This window comes from Anas platyrhynchos, chromosome 3 (genome assembly GCF_047663525.1).
Source record: "Anas platyrhynchos isolate ZD024472 breed Pekin duck chromosome 3, IASCAAS_PekinDuck_T2T, whole genome shotgun sequence".
Classification (NCBI taxonomy): domain Eukaryota; kingdom Metazoa; phylum Chordata; class Aves; order Anseriformes; family Anatidae; genus Anas; species Anas platyrhynchos.
In genome coordinates this window covers 26,998,285-27,015,492 of record NC_092589.1, presented here as the reverse complement: position 1 = coordinate 27,015,492, position 17,208 = coordinate 26,998,285, and the positions used below count along the sequence as shown (strand labels likewise).

The window sequence follows — 17,208 nt, the reverse complement described above, 5'->3', positions numbered from 1 at the left end:
TTGATAGCATGCCATTTTAGTTGGAATATTTTTCTATGTGTGGGGTCCCCATATGGTTAAAATCAGGTGTAACTTTCTACTGGAACAACCAAAAAATGAGCGGAAACCTTTTTGTAATCAAAATATGTTTGCACCTTTGCCCATCTACTTTGTTCAATGTGAAATTGAAGCAGACATTGAACCTTATCACTGCAGCTTTCTTTAAATACAAACAAGCAAAAAAACCCACCTATTTCAGGATAAATAAACAAACAACTTTTTTTTCTTCTTGCTATTTATCTTTGTAGCTGATGTTTCTTCTTCAGAGATTTGTCCTCTCTCAGAATAACTTTGTCTTCTGTTTGACAGATGACAGCAGGCTTATAGCCTGTGGCTGTTAAAGTAAAAGCATAGGGACATTACAAGGGGGGAAAAAATCAGTTTCACTTAATAACGGTCCAAAGCTACACTTACCACAGTAGTTTTGCCCTAGTGAAACACTGTTGAGAATTAGTTTTGAATGTCCAGACAGTTTCTGAGCTTGTAATATTTTTGGTTTTTACTATGAATACTTTTTTAGTTATAAATAAATTTATTTCATGTCCTTATAAATATTTTTATTCACTTCTATCTTAAGGTACCATTCAATTCAAGTCACTATCATTTATGCTTTTTAGACAGTTAGCTCCGGTTCACCTCTAACTATAGTAGATGAGGTTTGAGCAGTTGAGTTTTAAGTTTTTCTCTGTCATTTAGTCCTGAAGAAGAATCTTCATCCTCTTCCAGCGATGAAGATGAAGACGATAGGAAGCAAAGTGACGAGTTACTAGGAAAAGTTGTGTGTGTGGACTGCTTCAGTGTGGATAAAAAGAAAGCTCTGTGGTTTCCAGCCTTGGTAAGACTTCCGTCTTTATTTTTAATTTTGCAAAATAGTTAATGCATTTGCTAGTGTTAAAGAAAAGTGTTATTTTTCCTTTTCAGGGGGTTCATCTATACTGTTAGTATGTTTCTTAAAATTTGAATGTCATAGTAGTCAAAGGAAATGTTAGGCATGTAAATGCATTTATTTACACAGTCACTGATGAATGGCTTTAGTTCTTCCAAACAGCCAGAGCTAGCTGGCCTACTTCCAGCTTGATAGTGTGTTGAGTAGTACCACTGAAATAATATTTGAGGGGTTTTTACCTATGCTGTTGTATGTAGTTTTTCTGAATTACCAGGTTTTATTAAGTGAGAAGATATGAGAAGAACAAAGATGGAAAGGTTAGTAACTAAGTAGACATTATTTTTCTAGTTCCAGTGTAAACCTATTAGATTTTATTCTTTTTTGCTGTAGGTAGGTAGTAGAGAATTGCTAGTGAATTTCCTTTAAAATAATGCCAGAGTCTCTTAGTACAAATCTTAATTATCTTTATTTTGGTTTAAAGACTTTTTTTTTTTTTTACAAATAAACCTGTAATAAAACATCACTATTAGTCTAAGGTTTGTATGTAGACTGACTTACACATCTAGAAATTAATGTATTTCTGTATGTGGTACCTCCAGTATTATGCTTTTTCATTTATATTTTATTGCTTTCAAATACTTGAATAACTTCTCCCTGGCACTTAGAACTTCACTGCTGAAAATGTTTTATCTAATTTTGGGAAGGCTTGTGCTCAGACTTTGAAATGCTGCCGTTGTAGCATTTAACTCTTTGTAGTGTGTGCAGTATTTCTCAGTTGTAACTTTCTACTCATCACCTCCTGTGTCTTGCAGCGCAGTCCAGAAGCTTTCCAGCAGGATTCCCTTTGGAAAATTGGTGGGAGAGAATGAGTCATTAAAGCTTCTTTTGCAGCAAGGGAGAGGGCAGTATATGTGGCAAGGAGGTGCCACCTTAATGAAAGGGAGCTTTAACAGAAATTTGCAGTAATAGGGAAGAAAATCGAGCTGTTTCTTTCCTGAAGGCTGTCGTCCAAATTGGTGCACTATCCCCTCCCTCCTGGTTGGTACCTAACGCAGCTGTACTCTGAGCAGCGGGCAGTTACACCGTGTTTTATGTCACACTGTTGGGTTGGCCCTTCTGCTCATGCACGTAACTGGGAGCAGTTTCCATGGCAGGCCCTTTTGCCATTCTACGTGCATGAAGTAGAGCTACTAATCAGGATAACGGTGGGTCAGAGCTTAGAGATTAACTGCACTGTTGCTTATTCTCCCAAGGAGTACTAAAGATACACCCTGTTCTTTCTTTAGCTGTCATTTGGAGAATGGAATAGCTTGTTCTCCGTGGAGTTTCCTGAAATGAATGAGAAGTAGTAGGAGGATAAAGTTTGAGGATGGAGCCTGTTAACTCTGAAATAGCTTATCCTAGATTAACTGTTACTTTAGTAATCAGGTTTATAGCGCTGCAAATAAACATCATACTGTATTTAACTGGAAAGGTTATGCCAGGGAATAGATCTGTGCCCCAAACAGCTTCTTCCCCCTGCCCATTCTGGCTGTACCTCTCCGTTCTTTTACCTGATTAAGTGGTTACCTGTACTCCATCAACAAAGTAATTTTATTTTGTTATTGACCATTTTTGCTTACATGTTGTGGTGTAGCTAACTGTAGCTATGTGAAAAATGAAAATTCTGAATATGTATCCACAAAATATTTCACTTTATTTATACTGTGGACAGGTACGGTTTGTGTTAAAACACATGGGTGTTGTACAAGCTGCACAAATGTGGAAAGTTCAGGAATTAGTCTAGACCTTCACAGTGAAGAACAGTCAAGATTAGTAATAGAAACTAATTGCTTTGGATATCAGTCCTATATCCAGATACACTTACAAATTACAATCTAAAACCACAGAGGTTTAAATTTGGTTTATATATTTTCTAAGTCTTTGGTGGCTGCATTGGTTTAATCCAGCATGTATTTTTTGGTTGTGTGAGTGTCTTTTTTTTTTTGGTGTGTTAAACAGCAATAGCTAATTATAATCTTAAAAAGGGTTGACATTTACTCCTCATGTGAGAGAGTGTGATTTGGTAAGCTTTATAGTATTGTTGGGCTTTAGTATGTACCTAAAGGCTTTTGGAAGGTGCAGTGAAGAAATCTTTGCAGCGTTTTCAGAAAATTGAGCTTACATAGGATCATCTCTGTCATCCTCCTGTAAATGCAGTGGATTTTGTTTTGCAAGGAAGTCAGGAAAACTTGATTCAGGCAAAATTGAGATGATGCTTGATGTATGGTACTAGGTGAGATAGCATTAAGTGGCTTTTCAACTTGTAAGTGAACTTCTGACTGCTAAAACCTTGATGCTGTGTAGCTTGTGCTGTATGATTAACAACTGTTTCCAAATCAATTGGAGCTTTTGACTCTAACTTGTAAAACACTTTGGCTGGTGACCTATGTAAGAAGGAAGACCAGTCTGTCATGGCAGCATCTTTCATGTGTTTGATGGAAAAAAAATAAGACTGGAAGTGGTTGGTACAAGAGAGGTGGTGTTTACCAGGACTAAATTAGGTCCACAGTCATTTTGTGCTCCTTGGGGTTTCATAGCAGCCAGAATTTTCTTAACTTTGAGAGAACTTATAAAAGTTTTAAGAGAGGAGTGCTAGAAAGGGCTGCTTTTCTGTTCCCAAAGTTTGAAGTTTCAATAAATAATGTACATGTTATTAAATTCCTGAAGTTTTTAAATTAGTGACTTGCATACTGGTTACTTTCAAATAGCTTATAAAACCGCAACAAGTAATTAATATGTTGTCTCACTGCTAGACTTGATTAATCTACTCTTTGATTTAAAGAGCCTATCATAATGCGTGTACTTGAAACACTTTTCTAGGTAGGTAACTTATGAACCATCCTTTTATAAAGTTGCATTTTGTAAATCCTGCAAGGTTTGTGGTGTCTTGTCCCTCTCCCCCAGACTGTGGGTTGTGACATCCTTGCAATTTTGGAAGGTTTTCAGGAGAGGTCTCTGACTCAGGTGGCAGCATTTAGTCCTTCTAGGATGAGGAGTAGAATCAGCCTTGGTGACACGGCAGGTACTTAGTGTTTGTTAGGAGGTTGTTTTTTCACGTCTGTGGCAGCAGCAGCCAATTCCCTTCAGGAAGCAAGCATGGACTTCTGCCTTCAATATTTTCAGGAGGCCATCACTCCTGTGTTATAAGGGATCACAATTGCTCTCATCTCAGTGTTGCTGAAGAGAAATGAGCCCAACATACTTTTGAGAAGCATTGGTAAATACTGTTGCTCTCCTGTTACTCTTTTTTCTCTCTAAACTTTGTATTTTTAATATCTTTGCAGGTGGTTTGTCCAGATTGTAGTGATGATATTGCAGTGAAAAAAGACAATATTCTTGTTCGCTCGTTCAAGGATGGCAAATTGTGAGTAGGAATGTAGAGGTTGATTAAATAAAAACATGTTCCAGTTGAGGGAAACATAATATGAGATGTGGGTAAAGTATTAATAACATCAATTCAGAAAGTTTCTGTGAAGATTTTTCTAATGTTTCGAAAACTGTCAATGGCCTACATGGTGAGAGAATTAGCCTTGCTCCCATTGTTAACAACAAAGTACATAAATCCATATTAGTTTTAATTTGATTGTGGCAAACAAAGCAGTATTTTGTGACTTTGAGAACAGCTTGAGCCTATTTTTCCTGCTCTGGTTGGAACAGGACACTGCTTTTCAGAGATGTGGCCATGGGTTTATCCAGCCATGGAAAGATGTCTGTGCTTGTGGTATGTACGTGTGTGTGCACAGAATTATTTTTTTTGAGGTAGAGAGGTATTATGTTTATCTCAGTATAGACTACAGCTGCATATTATCATGTTTTTGGAAAAGAGATGTGATAACTATTCAAATGAAGAAATAAGACAGAAACCTAGAAAACCAAATTGTATGGGACTCACAATAGAATAGGGAGCTTTGTGTTCTTCAGCTCTTACTTGTCAGGGAGGAAGCTTGATATATATCAATTCTTTTTTCCAGGTTTCAGTTCTTGTTTAAAAAGCTCCAGCTATTTATTCTGCTTGGCTTGGTTTAACAGAATGCTTTTGCAGAAGAGATATTGAAATATTTAACAGTTTCACTGTAGTTTAGTTACTAAGTCTAGGCTATCACTTTCCTGTACCATTTGACAGTTACTTACGCATCAATGCACGTCACTGGAGAAATGCACATAAGTGTGTGTGCAGTCAAGTGTGTGTAGGTTTCCCCCTGCCCTCTCTCCCCAAGCCCAAGTTCCTGTTCAGATTGGTTTCTTTGGGTATAGTTGCAGTAGAAATTAAAAAGTGCTTTGTGCTATTTTAATATTTTTTCAATGTTTTTCTGAATTATTTAGTGTTTCTGTGCCAAGAAAAGATGTGCGGGAGATTAGTGAAACTTCCCCAAAGCCTGATGCTTTGTTAAAACAAGGTAAAAATACATTTTTCTTATGAAAAGTTGTCTGTGCGTGTACCTGCTTACTTTGTAACGTAAATTGAACCAAACCTGTATCAGGTTGGTTCTTGTGCTTAAAAAAAAAAAAAAGCTTCAATTGTGTTACAGAAAAGCATCCTATATTTCTTGAAGGTAAACGTTACTGAAAACCTAGAGGAACAATTTTTGTCAAAGAACAAGAAAAAGCACCGTATCTTGCACTTGTTTTAAACACAGATGTGCCAAATGAAGGATATAATTGTACAGTGCACGCTGGCTTTATAGATTATTTAGTATTTGGACTGTTGAGCTAGGCCTTAATAGAACTATTCCTACTACAATGCTCCTGATAGGTTTGAGACAGTTATCTTTATGCACTGTCAAGAAACTGGAATTGTAAATTCATTTGAAAGCTGAAGTTTGTGTGATGGAACTCTTAAAATGGGTTTGTGTTCCTCTTCCTTCTCCTCCCTGTTTTAATGTTACGTAAATCACAGTGTACAGCTGTTGGAACAGGAATTCTTTCAAGTATTAATGTATGACCTAATACATAAGGTCCTTGTTTGCATGTATAGTTACTAACACAGTAATAATCCTAGTAATAGCTCTGAATGATTTGATGTGCAGAAAAGACAAAGCTGGTTTGACTGGGTAAGACAAATAATGATGGGCAACGGGGATTTTATTGAGATTCTTTGAATTCAGGGGTGGAACAGTTCATTAACAGTCTTCTCTTCTCCCCCAACTACTCTTTTTTTTTTTTTTTTTAAAGATTTGGTGAAATTTGATTCTTCCTGGAGTATTAACAAATGCTCATCCTCTTACAGCTTTTGATCAAGCCCTTGAGTTTCATAAAAACAGAACTGTTCCTAGTAACTGGAAAACCGAATTGAAAGAAGACAGCTCCAGCAGTGAAGCTGAGGAGGAAGAAGAGGATGAAAAAGAAAAAGAAGATAACAGCAGTGAGGAAGAGGCAAGTGAAGTTAGAAAATAGCATAGATACACACCTGACACAAATTAGCAAGGCTAATATTTAATTAATATTTGGCAGCATATAGTATCTTAACATAGGCAACACTTTTGTTTCTCAGCTTTTAAAATCTCTGTTTAACAAAGATCAGTTAATGTGAAAATATCAACATGGAAGTCTAACAAATATTTTTGAATCACTAAGCTAAAAGCACATGCAGTCAAAAGGCTGTGTCAGTGGGAACTAATGAAAAATAGAAATTGAAGCTCAGAGGCTGATCCTGTTTTCCAGTTTTCCCTGTGCTGATCTTAATGCAGTGGAGGAAGGGCCCCAGTACCTACTGGGGACTGAGCAGGGTGAAATAGCTATTGATGTGTGCTGTCACGTGTATTTTTATTTATTTTTTTTAAAGAAAGAAAGTTTTCCTTTACTTGTAAGTATTTTCAAATAGAACTTACCTGCTACCTATTAAAGGTATGACTGTCTTCCAGTTGGGAAGATCGGTGTAACTAAAAAAAATACTTCAGTTGTTCTGATGAAGGATGTGTGGTATGTTTTGGTAACTTTAAAGCAAAGAACTCTTTCTATTGTCTTTGAAAACATCAGCAATTAAATCATACAACTTTATGCAAAGGTAGGCAGGCCTTTTCTTTGCACAATACTGTTTCAGTATTGAAAGGCAAAGGTGTTCTTTTTCTTTTTCACCAGTGCAGAACATCACATTTCTGAATGTGGCCCAGATGGGCTTCCAATTCTTAGGTCACTCTCCATCTGAATAAAACATTACCTTTCTATAGTAACGTTGCTGATGAATGCATTGTGGTATGCACAAGAGTGTAGTTTCCCTTTGTGGTTTCTTATCTCTGGCCTATTACATATTACAGCGATGTTGATTTTTTTCCCCTCTGTGGAAATTAAGTTCTGTGCATGATTTTAGCACTATTGTAAATAATTGCTTACATAAACAATGAAACTCTTTTACTGCCTATAAAGCTATTACCTCAGTATGTATCTGATTTATCACATGTTCCAAGACACGGGGAAGTTTGCTACCTTTACACGGGAACAATATCTGCGGAGGCATCTCTAAGCTGTTGTTCCTGACCTGTGTTCTTTGCATTTTTGAAAAGTAAACTGAAGTAGGCTGGCGTGGTCATGCTGTTGTCTTTTTCCTCTGTGTGTCAGTCACCCTGTAGTTGTTCCCTTTCTCCCACGCTGTTTTATGTTCTCAAATTGCTTTGCCAGGCCCATAGCTGTCTTGTGAAGCAGAAACTGCAAGCAGCTCATGTTATTCTTTCACTCTCTGCTTCTAACTGCAAGAGACAGAAGTTACTGGTTTGCTAGTGGTGAAAAGGAAATGGTGAGAGATTGTGAAACTTTCAAATAACTACCAAGAAATCTGATGTATAGTACCTTTCATGAAGGATCACTACTACTCTGGCTACCCGGATGTAAAGAAGCAGAAGAGCTTTCAGTCAAAGCATGGAGCCTGTGCACTCTTCTTCCACCTTTGTCCAGGAAATATGGAGTGCTACCTCATGCTTGTTCTTCTAACTACCTGTTCTCCCAGTCTTAGGTCCAGAAAAAACAATGACAAGAAGAAAATTACTGAAAGAGCTTTATTTCACAGCTGACAGTGAAGCTGGAAGAGGGACTTCAGAGTCTTTTACATCCTGTATATTTTCTGAGGGTACTCAGTCTGCCTCCCTCTATGATCACTTTTTTTTTTTTCTCTCACAAAGGTTCAAGAGCTCTTTCTCTAATCTGTTATGCAACTGACAACTGAAGCAGTAAACTGAAATTCCAACTGTAGTGGAATGTTCAAGGAGATGGATGATAAATGCTAGTCATACATAGTCTTTCTCTGACTACATCATCCCTGGAAATTGTGGCTCTGGCATACTGATGCTCCATCTTTCATTCGTTCACTTCTTTATTTTAGGGAGGCTGCGAAGTGTGAGGTAAAAACTTTGCCACCCTTCCATGCTCATGAGTTCATTCTGTCTGTCCTTTAAGCTTACAGGAGATCAGCCAACTCTGATCAAAAGTTGTATAGTCCTGTTTGCAGGAGTCTATGCTCTGATATTTTGAGAAGCAAGAGGGCGGGGGGGGGGGTACTTGTCAGGGCAGTGCAATTCTTGAACTGCCAGAGCAGGTTTATATCCAGCCATGGGCATGGTGAATGTAAGTAGATTTTCACCTATGCGGGTTGACGTACAGTCATTATATAGCAATCATTGTATCACTACTTATTTTAGATGAAAAAAAAATGCAGTCTTAGCTATATGTTTGGCAAGTATATGACCTTGTACCCTTTGTCGTTGGAGATGCAGTTTCAGAGCTTTCTCTATAGCGCCTCTTAGTTGTTTGCAATGTTGTACGAGCTAGTCTTTCCATGTGCTAGACGTGAAGATCTCATCTTAGCTAAATATTTTGGGACCTAACTGTGACAGCTCTTCTGATGATTTTTTCCTGCGGTATCTATTGTTTCAATCATCTGCTGAAGTGGGAGGTTTTTAAAACAGTCTTTTCTGTTTCTGCAGAAACAGCCTTCTCTCTGATTTTAGTAGGTTGTGTCTCTAACCTCCTGGCTATCAAGCAACATCTCTTCTTAAACAGTATTTGTGGACTGCTTCTTTGGAGTATTTTTTTAAATCCACCTGCAGATTGCCCTAGCGCTTTCCAGGATGTGAAAATTTTGCCCCTCCCCTGGCTCTTACTTATATTGCCCCAGGCTTCACGGATAGATGTTGTCATAGGAGAAGATGTGCAAATCCTCTCTACAAAAGAGAAGATGAGTTGCCTTCTTTTCTGTATTTTTTCCAAGTGGAACAGAATGGCAAGTTACCTCCCTTTCCTTTGCTGAATATGATGGTAGCTAGGATTGAGAAGGACCTTCTCTTCCTTAGAACTGTGTTACAGTACTGTGTGAATTTTGCATGCTGCTTAAAGCACATTGCTTTTTATTATGGATATCATTATTGGGGATATAAACCAATTTTTTGTCCTTTGTGAGATGGACAAATACGTTAGAGGATGCGCAATAACCTGATAGTGCTGTTTAACTTGTAAATAAAGATGGCAGAGTATGACGTACCTGCCTCAAACCATTAATCTAGGAAGCCTTGTCATGTACTCTATTTAAGAGATTCGTAATTGTTTGGAGATTAATAGCAGTTTATTATCACAGTATGTAGCATGTATAAGTTTCTGTAAAGATGCTGAGAAAGTGAAAATTCTTTTCCAAGGTACACAGGGTCTTAAGCTTACCCCATAGCACACTTTTTAAGAAAGCTGATATATTCTGTATTGGGAAAATTAATGAGGAGTATCTAGTTGGCGTTCTGGCACCTTGTGAGTTAGCACATCTGAGATAGAAGAGTATTCTTCAGGCATTGCATCTTATGGTGATGAAAGAGCAGCAGTGTTATATCCAGCCTTTTCATCACCTTTATTTTATTTCCCCTAGTATTTGAAAGTTATACATTTGCTTCTTAAAAGCTTTGGATTTCCTGAGTTCAGTGCTTTCCCCTCTTCCCATCTTCCATCCCCTACATGCGCTGTGGGATTGCTTTTTATGGCAAGTGCTCTCTTGTTGTTGAGGAATGTGAAAATCCCATGTAGGTCCTCTTGATCTCTTCACCACTTCCAGAGTATGCTGGTACAAGTCCTTTCCAAGTGCGTGTCATTTGAGATTTAAAAACAAATATAACACCCACAACAGTTCCCTGCATCTGTTCCACTTGCCTGCCTGCCACCCCCCACAAAACAACACAAATTCAAGTCATTTGTTCTCTGTGGTCACTTTCAACTTTTATGATAACAACTTGAATCCTTTGCTTGCTAGCAGTGTTTCCTTTACCTTTGCTTGTGAAATGTGAGTGTAAAGTGTTTTAGGTTTTATTAGTTATTTTTGCAAACTTACAGGTAGTATTAAAGAAGCATGCAAAAAATTAATCAACTTATATTCAGTGTATTGTTTTGAAGTAGCTTAGTCATCAATTTCTAAGAATTCTGATTATGGTATTAATGTTTTGTTGCAGCTGGTTGTGGCAAATGGTATTTCCTAAGGAAATTAAACCCTAGTGCTTTGTTATGAAACCCCACTGTTTATTAATTGAAGTGAACCTAACACAGATTTGTTAGCGTGACAAACTGAACATCCAAAATATCCGTTATTATTTCAGTTCTGGGATTGATCCTGCTCACCACGCGTTCAGCTGGTACCTCATGGCAGCATGCATGCAGTGTCATTGGCTGCGGTTTGTCAGTGCTGCGGATTAGAGCTCCCAAGAAAGTGCAAGCACAATTTTAATCTTTCATTTCATCCTTGAAAGTCACCTAGTGCATCCAAGCATTGAGAAATTGCTTAACTTGCAGAAGAAATAGAGATCTGATAAAATCTCTTGATCATTAATACTGATATCTTCCAGACTTTCTGCATAACGGAACAACATTGAGAATACATCTTGATTTATGGTATTTATAATATTTATGGCACTGATTCATCAAAAATCCAATTTCAGATGGATCTTTACAGTTATTGTCTTACATATTTTGTAAAGTCGTCTGTGATATGTAAAAATTACTTCCATGTAGCATAGCACTGAAGCCATGTTCACTCTTTACAGTATTGTGTTGCTGACTACAGTAAAACAAATTTGAATATTTGAACCTAAACTAATCATTGCAGTGGTTTTCTTAATGAGGGCTCAAAATGGTGATATGTTTATGTTCCTTTTTCTAAACAGGAGGAAATAGAGCCTTTTCCGGAAGAAAGAGAGAACTTTCTGCAGCAATTATACAAGTTTATGGAAGACAGGGGTAGGTATCTGTGTTTGACTTGTAGAAGCTGAAGGCAGAGGGCTTGCTTAGCTTGAATCTTGAATCTGTAAGCTAGTAATACTTTGCAGTTCATCTTCAGAAACGGTGTGATTGCATTCCTCACTCCTGGCTTCCCCTCTATGTAGAAGGTAACAGCCTGTCCCTTGACTCTGTCCTTTCCTAGGACAACACTTGTATGTGGAGATGTAATTGTTTCAATGGGTGAAACAAAAGTATGTGTAATACAAGTACAAAGAAAAATCGCATCATTTGTGCATACTCAGTAATATATGGAGGAATGCATATGTATGAACTTATTTATGTTACTGAACTATAAGAGAAAGGCTTATTAAAGCTCTTGATTTTTTTCTAGTTTCATGAAGAGAAAAAAGTAGCAGATGCATAAGGTCATCAGAAAGTTTATATAGTATTTAATAGCATAGTAGTGTATATGGTGTGGATTTCTTGTTATTAAAATGTTTTGCATTATTTTCATAACTGTCTTTCTTTACAGGGACTCCTATTAACAAACGACCTGTACTAGGATATAGAAATCTGAATCTGTTCAAATTGTTCAGACTTGTACACAAGCTTGGAGGATTTGACAATGTGAGTATTAGCATGATGAGTATTCCAGATCTGTACAACCTGGGGGTGTTGTTTTCCTTCAAGTGGTAATGAAGAAGAATCTGATGCAGGAACTTCAGACGTATTAAGATGGAATCCCACAGCTGTCTAAGATATGCTGTAGCTCTGAAAAGCATGTTTTAACAGGAAACAAACTAGGTATATTCTAAATTAATTAAATGTCTACTCAACATATTTAATTACTGCTGCATAAAATCAGTGAGCATGTGTGTTTCTGTTAGATTTCAGTAATTGCTTGTCTGATAAAACCTCAGAAGGTGAAAGTCTGCTCAGTAAGATCTCAAAGGCAAGTAATCTAAGTTAAGGTTAGATATGAGACCCTTAATTCCTGTCTGTTTGGGGCTATATATAGAGGAAAATGCTGACTCGGTTTGGTAGAGTTGGTCTTGAAGCAGTAACTGGGGCATGTGGAATTCTTGGTCAAGCAGATTCTGTAACTGCTTTGGGCTACTTCGCTTAAATCTAGCCTGTTGGTTGAGGAGGTGTGTTTGTGCAGTGTCACCTTACCAGCGGACAGCAGAGGATACTGAACTTGGTTATCACAGTATATCTGCTTTACCTTCACAGATACTGAGAAATTAGCATGTCATAATGTCACCAAGCTCTGTCACCAAAGAGCATATCAGAGGCATAACATGACTAATAGTGTGTCTGCTGCAGTACTGCCAGGACGGAGTATTGCTAATGCTTTAAATGAGACTTTTTATTTCCAATTTAATTAAAATTCTAGCTGTCATAGTTAAGAATTTCCTTAAAATAAGAATGACATACTGATCTTTGTATTTTTTTCTTTGTTTTATTACCACCTGGAGAGAAAGGCCAGCCATGACTTACTGGAATGCAGAAATGCTAGCTCTAGCTTGCTTAAAGTAGTTACAGTAGCCTGCAGTTTGTGTTACAGTGAAATAGCATGTGATAAGTACTGATTTTATAGATCAGAGGAAATTAAGTATAATTATTATCCAAATTTTAGACATTTTCAGCTTGGTCTTTTGTGTGTCAGTGAATTAAATGAGCAACCATCATTTTATTTTCTCTAATAGATTGAAAGTGGAGCAGTGTGGAAGCAAGTTTATCAAGATCTTGGAATTCCTGTGTTGAATTCAGCTGCAGGATATAATGTTAAATGTGCATACAAAAAGTAAGTAGTAAAGTTTTGAAGTGTGTGCTAAAAAAGCTCTAGAAAGAAATAGTGATCTCATGGTGGTGGCAATATACATAAATTCTGTACTTCTGGTTATAATGCAGTCTTTGTAAGCTACAAAACATATTGTTCCTTTTAAGCTTCTGCTAGGTAGTATAGTCTTTCTTGAAAGAAACTTGCTTATCAGAATTTTTTTTTAAGATATCTCTACGGCTTTGAAGAGTATTGTACCTCAGCAAATATTGAATTTCAAATGGCATTACCAGAGAAGGTGACAAGCAAGCCTTGTAAAGACTGTGAAAAAGAAAAAGAACTGAAGATGCGTGAAGATCCAGAGCAGGATGTAAAAGAAATAAAAGCGGATAAGGAGGAGCGCAAGCAAGAAGAAGTAGCAGCAGTACAACAAGAAGACAAAAAGCTAGCTGAGAATGATAATGAAAGTAAAGAAAATGATAAGCCCACTGTTACGGTAAAATACTTCAATGTTCATATTATATCCTGTTGATAAAGTCAGGTAGTGTGTTGATAATAATCAATCTGCGTTAAGATTGAAATCTCTGTAATGGATTTAAAACAAGACAAAAACATGTTGTAAAATAAATTTAGGTCAACAGATTAGAGCTATATATATCCATAGGTGCCTGCTTTTAGGGGCTCGTGACCTCAAAATGTTTGACTTGTTAGGAAGCAGCTGCAGTGTTGCACCTGTTTGTGTCCCTCCCAGGTCAAATAGAGACCAGTTAGCATGCAGCTTTATCCTCTGTGCTGATCTCATTTTGTATTGGGCTAGGCTTTTAAGCACTCTTAAATCTTGGATTTACTTCACCACTCTAATGAAACCAGTGGAGTTCTACAAAGATCTGGACCACACAATGTACACAGTGGTCTAGTGTACTTCAGTGGTCCAGAGAGGCAAATGTTTTTTGACCTTTTCAAAATCCAGTGTTGACTCAGTGATTTTAGTGAAGGAAACACAAGGTGGTAAGCTGAAATACTGCACAGGGCAGGCTTAGTGGTTTGCTCTGGAAGCAGTGTAACCCTTCAAGTCAGGGTGTGATGCAGCTGTAATGCTTCTGTGTATAAGTGGCAGCCAGTCCTGGTCGATCTGCTGTTACTTGGGAGCGAACACCGGTGCCGATAGTTCTGCCTTCTCAGTGCAGACGTAACCTGAAGTGTTCATGTAAGATTTTTCTGCAGTTTCAGGCCAAAGAGATGCATGCTTATATCGCTGTTGCACAGCTACCTAGGAGACTGGCTGCAGCTCTGAAGTCTGTTATACTTAGGTTGTGAATTTCAGAAATAAAACCAATGGAAATGCTGTAATTTTAGAAGGAGTCCTGGACTCCAGCTGTTTTTTTCCTCCTCGTAATAACTTGCGTGTGTTGTCTGTCTGTTTTTAAATTTTTTATAGTTTTGTTTTGCCTTGTGAATTAACTGAAGGTCTTACTATTCTAGGGAAACAGAAAAAATTTGCCAGATTCTGCGCATATTCAGCCTGATCAAGAAAAGGACTTAAATGTAATCAAAACTGAAGATGAAACCAAAGCAGAAGATAAAGAAGAAGAAAAGATTAAAGAAATGGAAAATCCCACTGCAAATACAGAGGCTGAAGAAAAAGAAAAATCAGGGTAAGTTGCTCTGCTTATAATCAGATAAGACATCTGATGTGTACTAGTTATGTTTTACTCTCTTGTAGTTTGAACTTTGAATCAGACAACCCTCTTGTGAATTACCCTTGTCTTCTAAAGACCCGTGTGTTCCTAACTTTCTTATGGTTAGCGTTGTTGAAGTTGGTGAGTCCAATTAGAAATAAAAAATAGAAATGTATAGATATATATAAAGCTTTTATATGAAGCTTTTACAATGTCCAGGCGTAAATACCTATAAGCTGGACAAGCAAGAGAATGTATGAATCTCACTTAGGACAAAAAATATTGCATTCATTATGAGTAGTATTTTTCTATTTAACTTCAGTACCAGTTTTTGCTCTTGGACAGTGATGTGTTCTGTGTAATGTGGGAAAAAGAGAGAAGTACCTTACGTCATTTAGTGATAGCTTTGCCTTTGAGAGGGGATGCTGCTGGCAAGAGACACTTGTGCAGTCCTTTAGACATTAAGTTTTGGAAGTGGGAAATGGATTACGCGATCCTTACTGTCCCTATTACTTCAGTGGATGAAATGCGTACAGGTGACTTGTGTTATGGAATCCTCAGACTTTCATTTTGCAGTGCAGAAAAATAGAAATAAGTGTCTTTTGATAGCTGTGTTTAAAAAAAAGTTTAAAACAGAATATAGTTTTCACTAATCCCCAGTGTCTTATATATTCTTACAATTAGGACCCGTGTAGAATATGATTTCAAGTGAGTAAGAAAACAAAAATGGCTGTTACGGATCACACAAAAGGTCTTTCTAAATTGAGTATCTCATCTGCAACAGACAACAGCAGATTCTTAAAGGAGAAGCTATTGTAAGAGAGAAAGCAGATAATGATGCCTTTTTTTTTTTAATCTTTTTGCAGCAGTCTGTCTCAGGGATGTGTTTTTATCTTAATACCAGCTGTTACCTGACTGCTGATTCCCTTGTTCATGCCTCTGATCACTGCTTGGTTTAGTAGATCAGCTGGATTCTGAATATCAGCTATAGTATCAGAATATCAGTCCAAGTATCAGTAACTCTTATTGCTTGTTCTGTCCCATTAAGTTTTAACAGAACTGATATAGTTCACTGTGTTGATTTCCAAGTTCATTTGTAATAGTTTTTTTAATTTTACTGAGAGTTTTGGTTTCCACATAACAGATTTGAAAGGATCCTTTGGTAAAATGTTGTCTTACCTATTTTCAGTGAAATTTCACTGGAAAATTGTACAACTCAAATGCAGAATAAAAAAGAATCAGGCTCACTTAACTCAGTAGAAAAGCTTTTTCTGTGTGTGATTTAATTTGTATCGTAGATGAATGTCTTTTTTTTTCTGAAAGAGTGGTTGTTGGAATTCCACATGTCATTTTTAAGATGAACTAGAGAAGTGGTACTGTAGCAGGTTTGCTGAATTTTCAGAATTCTTAGTCTAATTTACCATGTTACTTTGAAAATAAATAGATGGAAATCTTTGCACTGCTGAGAGAATAGCAGTTTTTAAAGATTCCTAAATGGTGTGTGTATACACATCTGTGGTGTTATTCAGTGTTTGTTGATATATTTGGAAAGTAGAGTGGCTTAAAACTTAGCACGCTGCTATAGAAAAATAAGTATGATTGCAATCTGCATTTGCTTTTCATAACCATTTATTGTGTTTTTTATTGTTATTCTGACTCATGTCCATTTGGATTATTTATGACAATAAAAATGTTGTGGCTTTTCTTAGTTTTTCCTTTATAAAAAGGCATTTCCTCTTAATTTTCCCCAGTTCATCTGATGGTAATTCAGTTAGTTCTTTTCTCTCTGCTTCTCTGTAGTCATTCAGTATGAACTCTTTGAACTAGTATTTTGCTATTGTGATTCATGAAAGATTGTAATGAGCTGCTTAAAATAGAGTAGAAAACAGCTCTAAAAATAGATGTAGATGATGATAGGGTCATTGTTGAGGATACGTTTTCATGGAGTAATTTAAATATACTAACATGAAAGACTCGTAGCAGTCAGTACTACAACTTATAAATGCTGAGACTGTAGTAGTGCTGTAAACTTTATTTCTTTTGTTGTTTTTTCATAGAGACTGGTAAGACTTTGTGTATCCTATAAGCTTTAAATGGTTTTAAGAAATGATGCTGACATGTTAAATACTTAAAAAATAAAATGTCTTAATAGTATAAGCACGGAAGTGTTTTTGTGAAGCTGGTGTGCTGTTGGGGAGATTGTGCTAGACAGATATTGCCTCCTTCTCCCCCCCTGCCCCAATATGGAAACGGTAAAAGCTATAAAAGGGGAAAAATGCTGTGGTTTGAGTTCTTTGGTGAACTAAAATACAATTTTTTTGCAGATGGAAAGCTGCATACACAAAAAAATAATCACTGTGGACTGACTTTTTCCTCAGTGTATTTCTGAAATTGATTTTTAAAATACAGACCATCTGTCTTTCATAGTGCTAACCAAATAGCCAGAGACATGCAATCTAATATTTGATAAGGCAAACTTGTGGAGTTACTGAATTTATATCTCTCTGATATCCTATAGGTAGAATTTCACGTAGCTTCTTTCCATATAGATGCAAGAGGTTGGGAAAGCTGCTGAGTTACGTGCAGAATTTTTGCTGGATGGA

The 17,208-nt window shown here is 36.9% G+C and overlaps 1 protein-coding gene across 4 annotated transcripts in view; it reads left to right on the top strand.

The window, feature by feature from the left end:
- The window catches only part of ARID4B (AT-rich interaction domain 4B), an 86,511-nt gene that overhangs the window by 42,073 nt on the left and 27,230 nt on the right, over nt 1-17,208 (top strand). For 3 of the 4 annotated variants that reach the window (XM_038176159.2, XM_027453752.3, XM_072035582.1), the window contains exons 8-16: nt 736-874; nt 4,252-4,331; nt 5,291-5,364; nt 6,195-6,340; nt 11,089-11,161; nt 11,676-11,770; nt 12,853-12,950; nt 13,155-13,422; nt 14,409-14,581. In XM_038176159.2, the coding sequence (XP_038032087.2) occupies nt 736-874; nt 4,252-4,331; nt 5,291-5,364; nt 6,195-6,340; nt 11,089-11,161; nt 11,676-11,770; nt 12,853-12,950; nt 13,155-13,422; nt 14,409-14,581 (1,146 nt within the window). The remainder of the gene's footprint in view (nt 1-735; nt 875-4,251; nt 4,332-5,290; nt 5,365-6,194; nt 6,341-11,088; nt 11,162-11,675; nt 11,771-12,852; nt 12,951-13,154; nt 13,423-14,408; nt 14,582-17,208) is intronic. The other variant, XM_072035581.1, reaches the window with a different exon arrangement.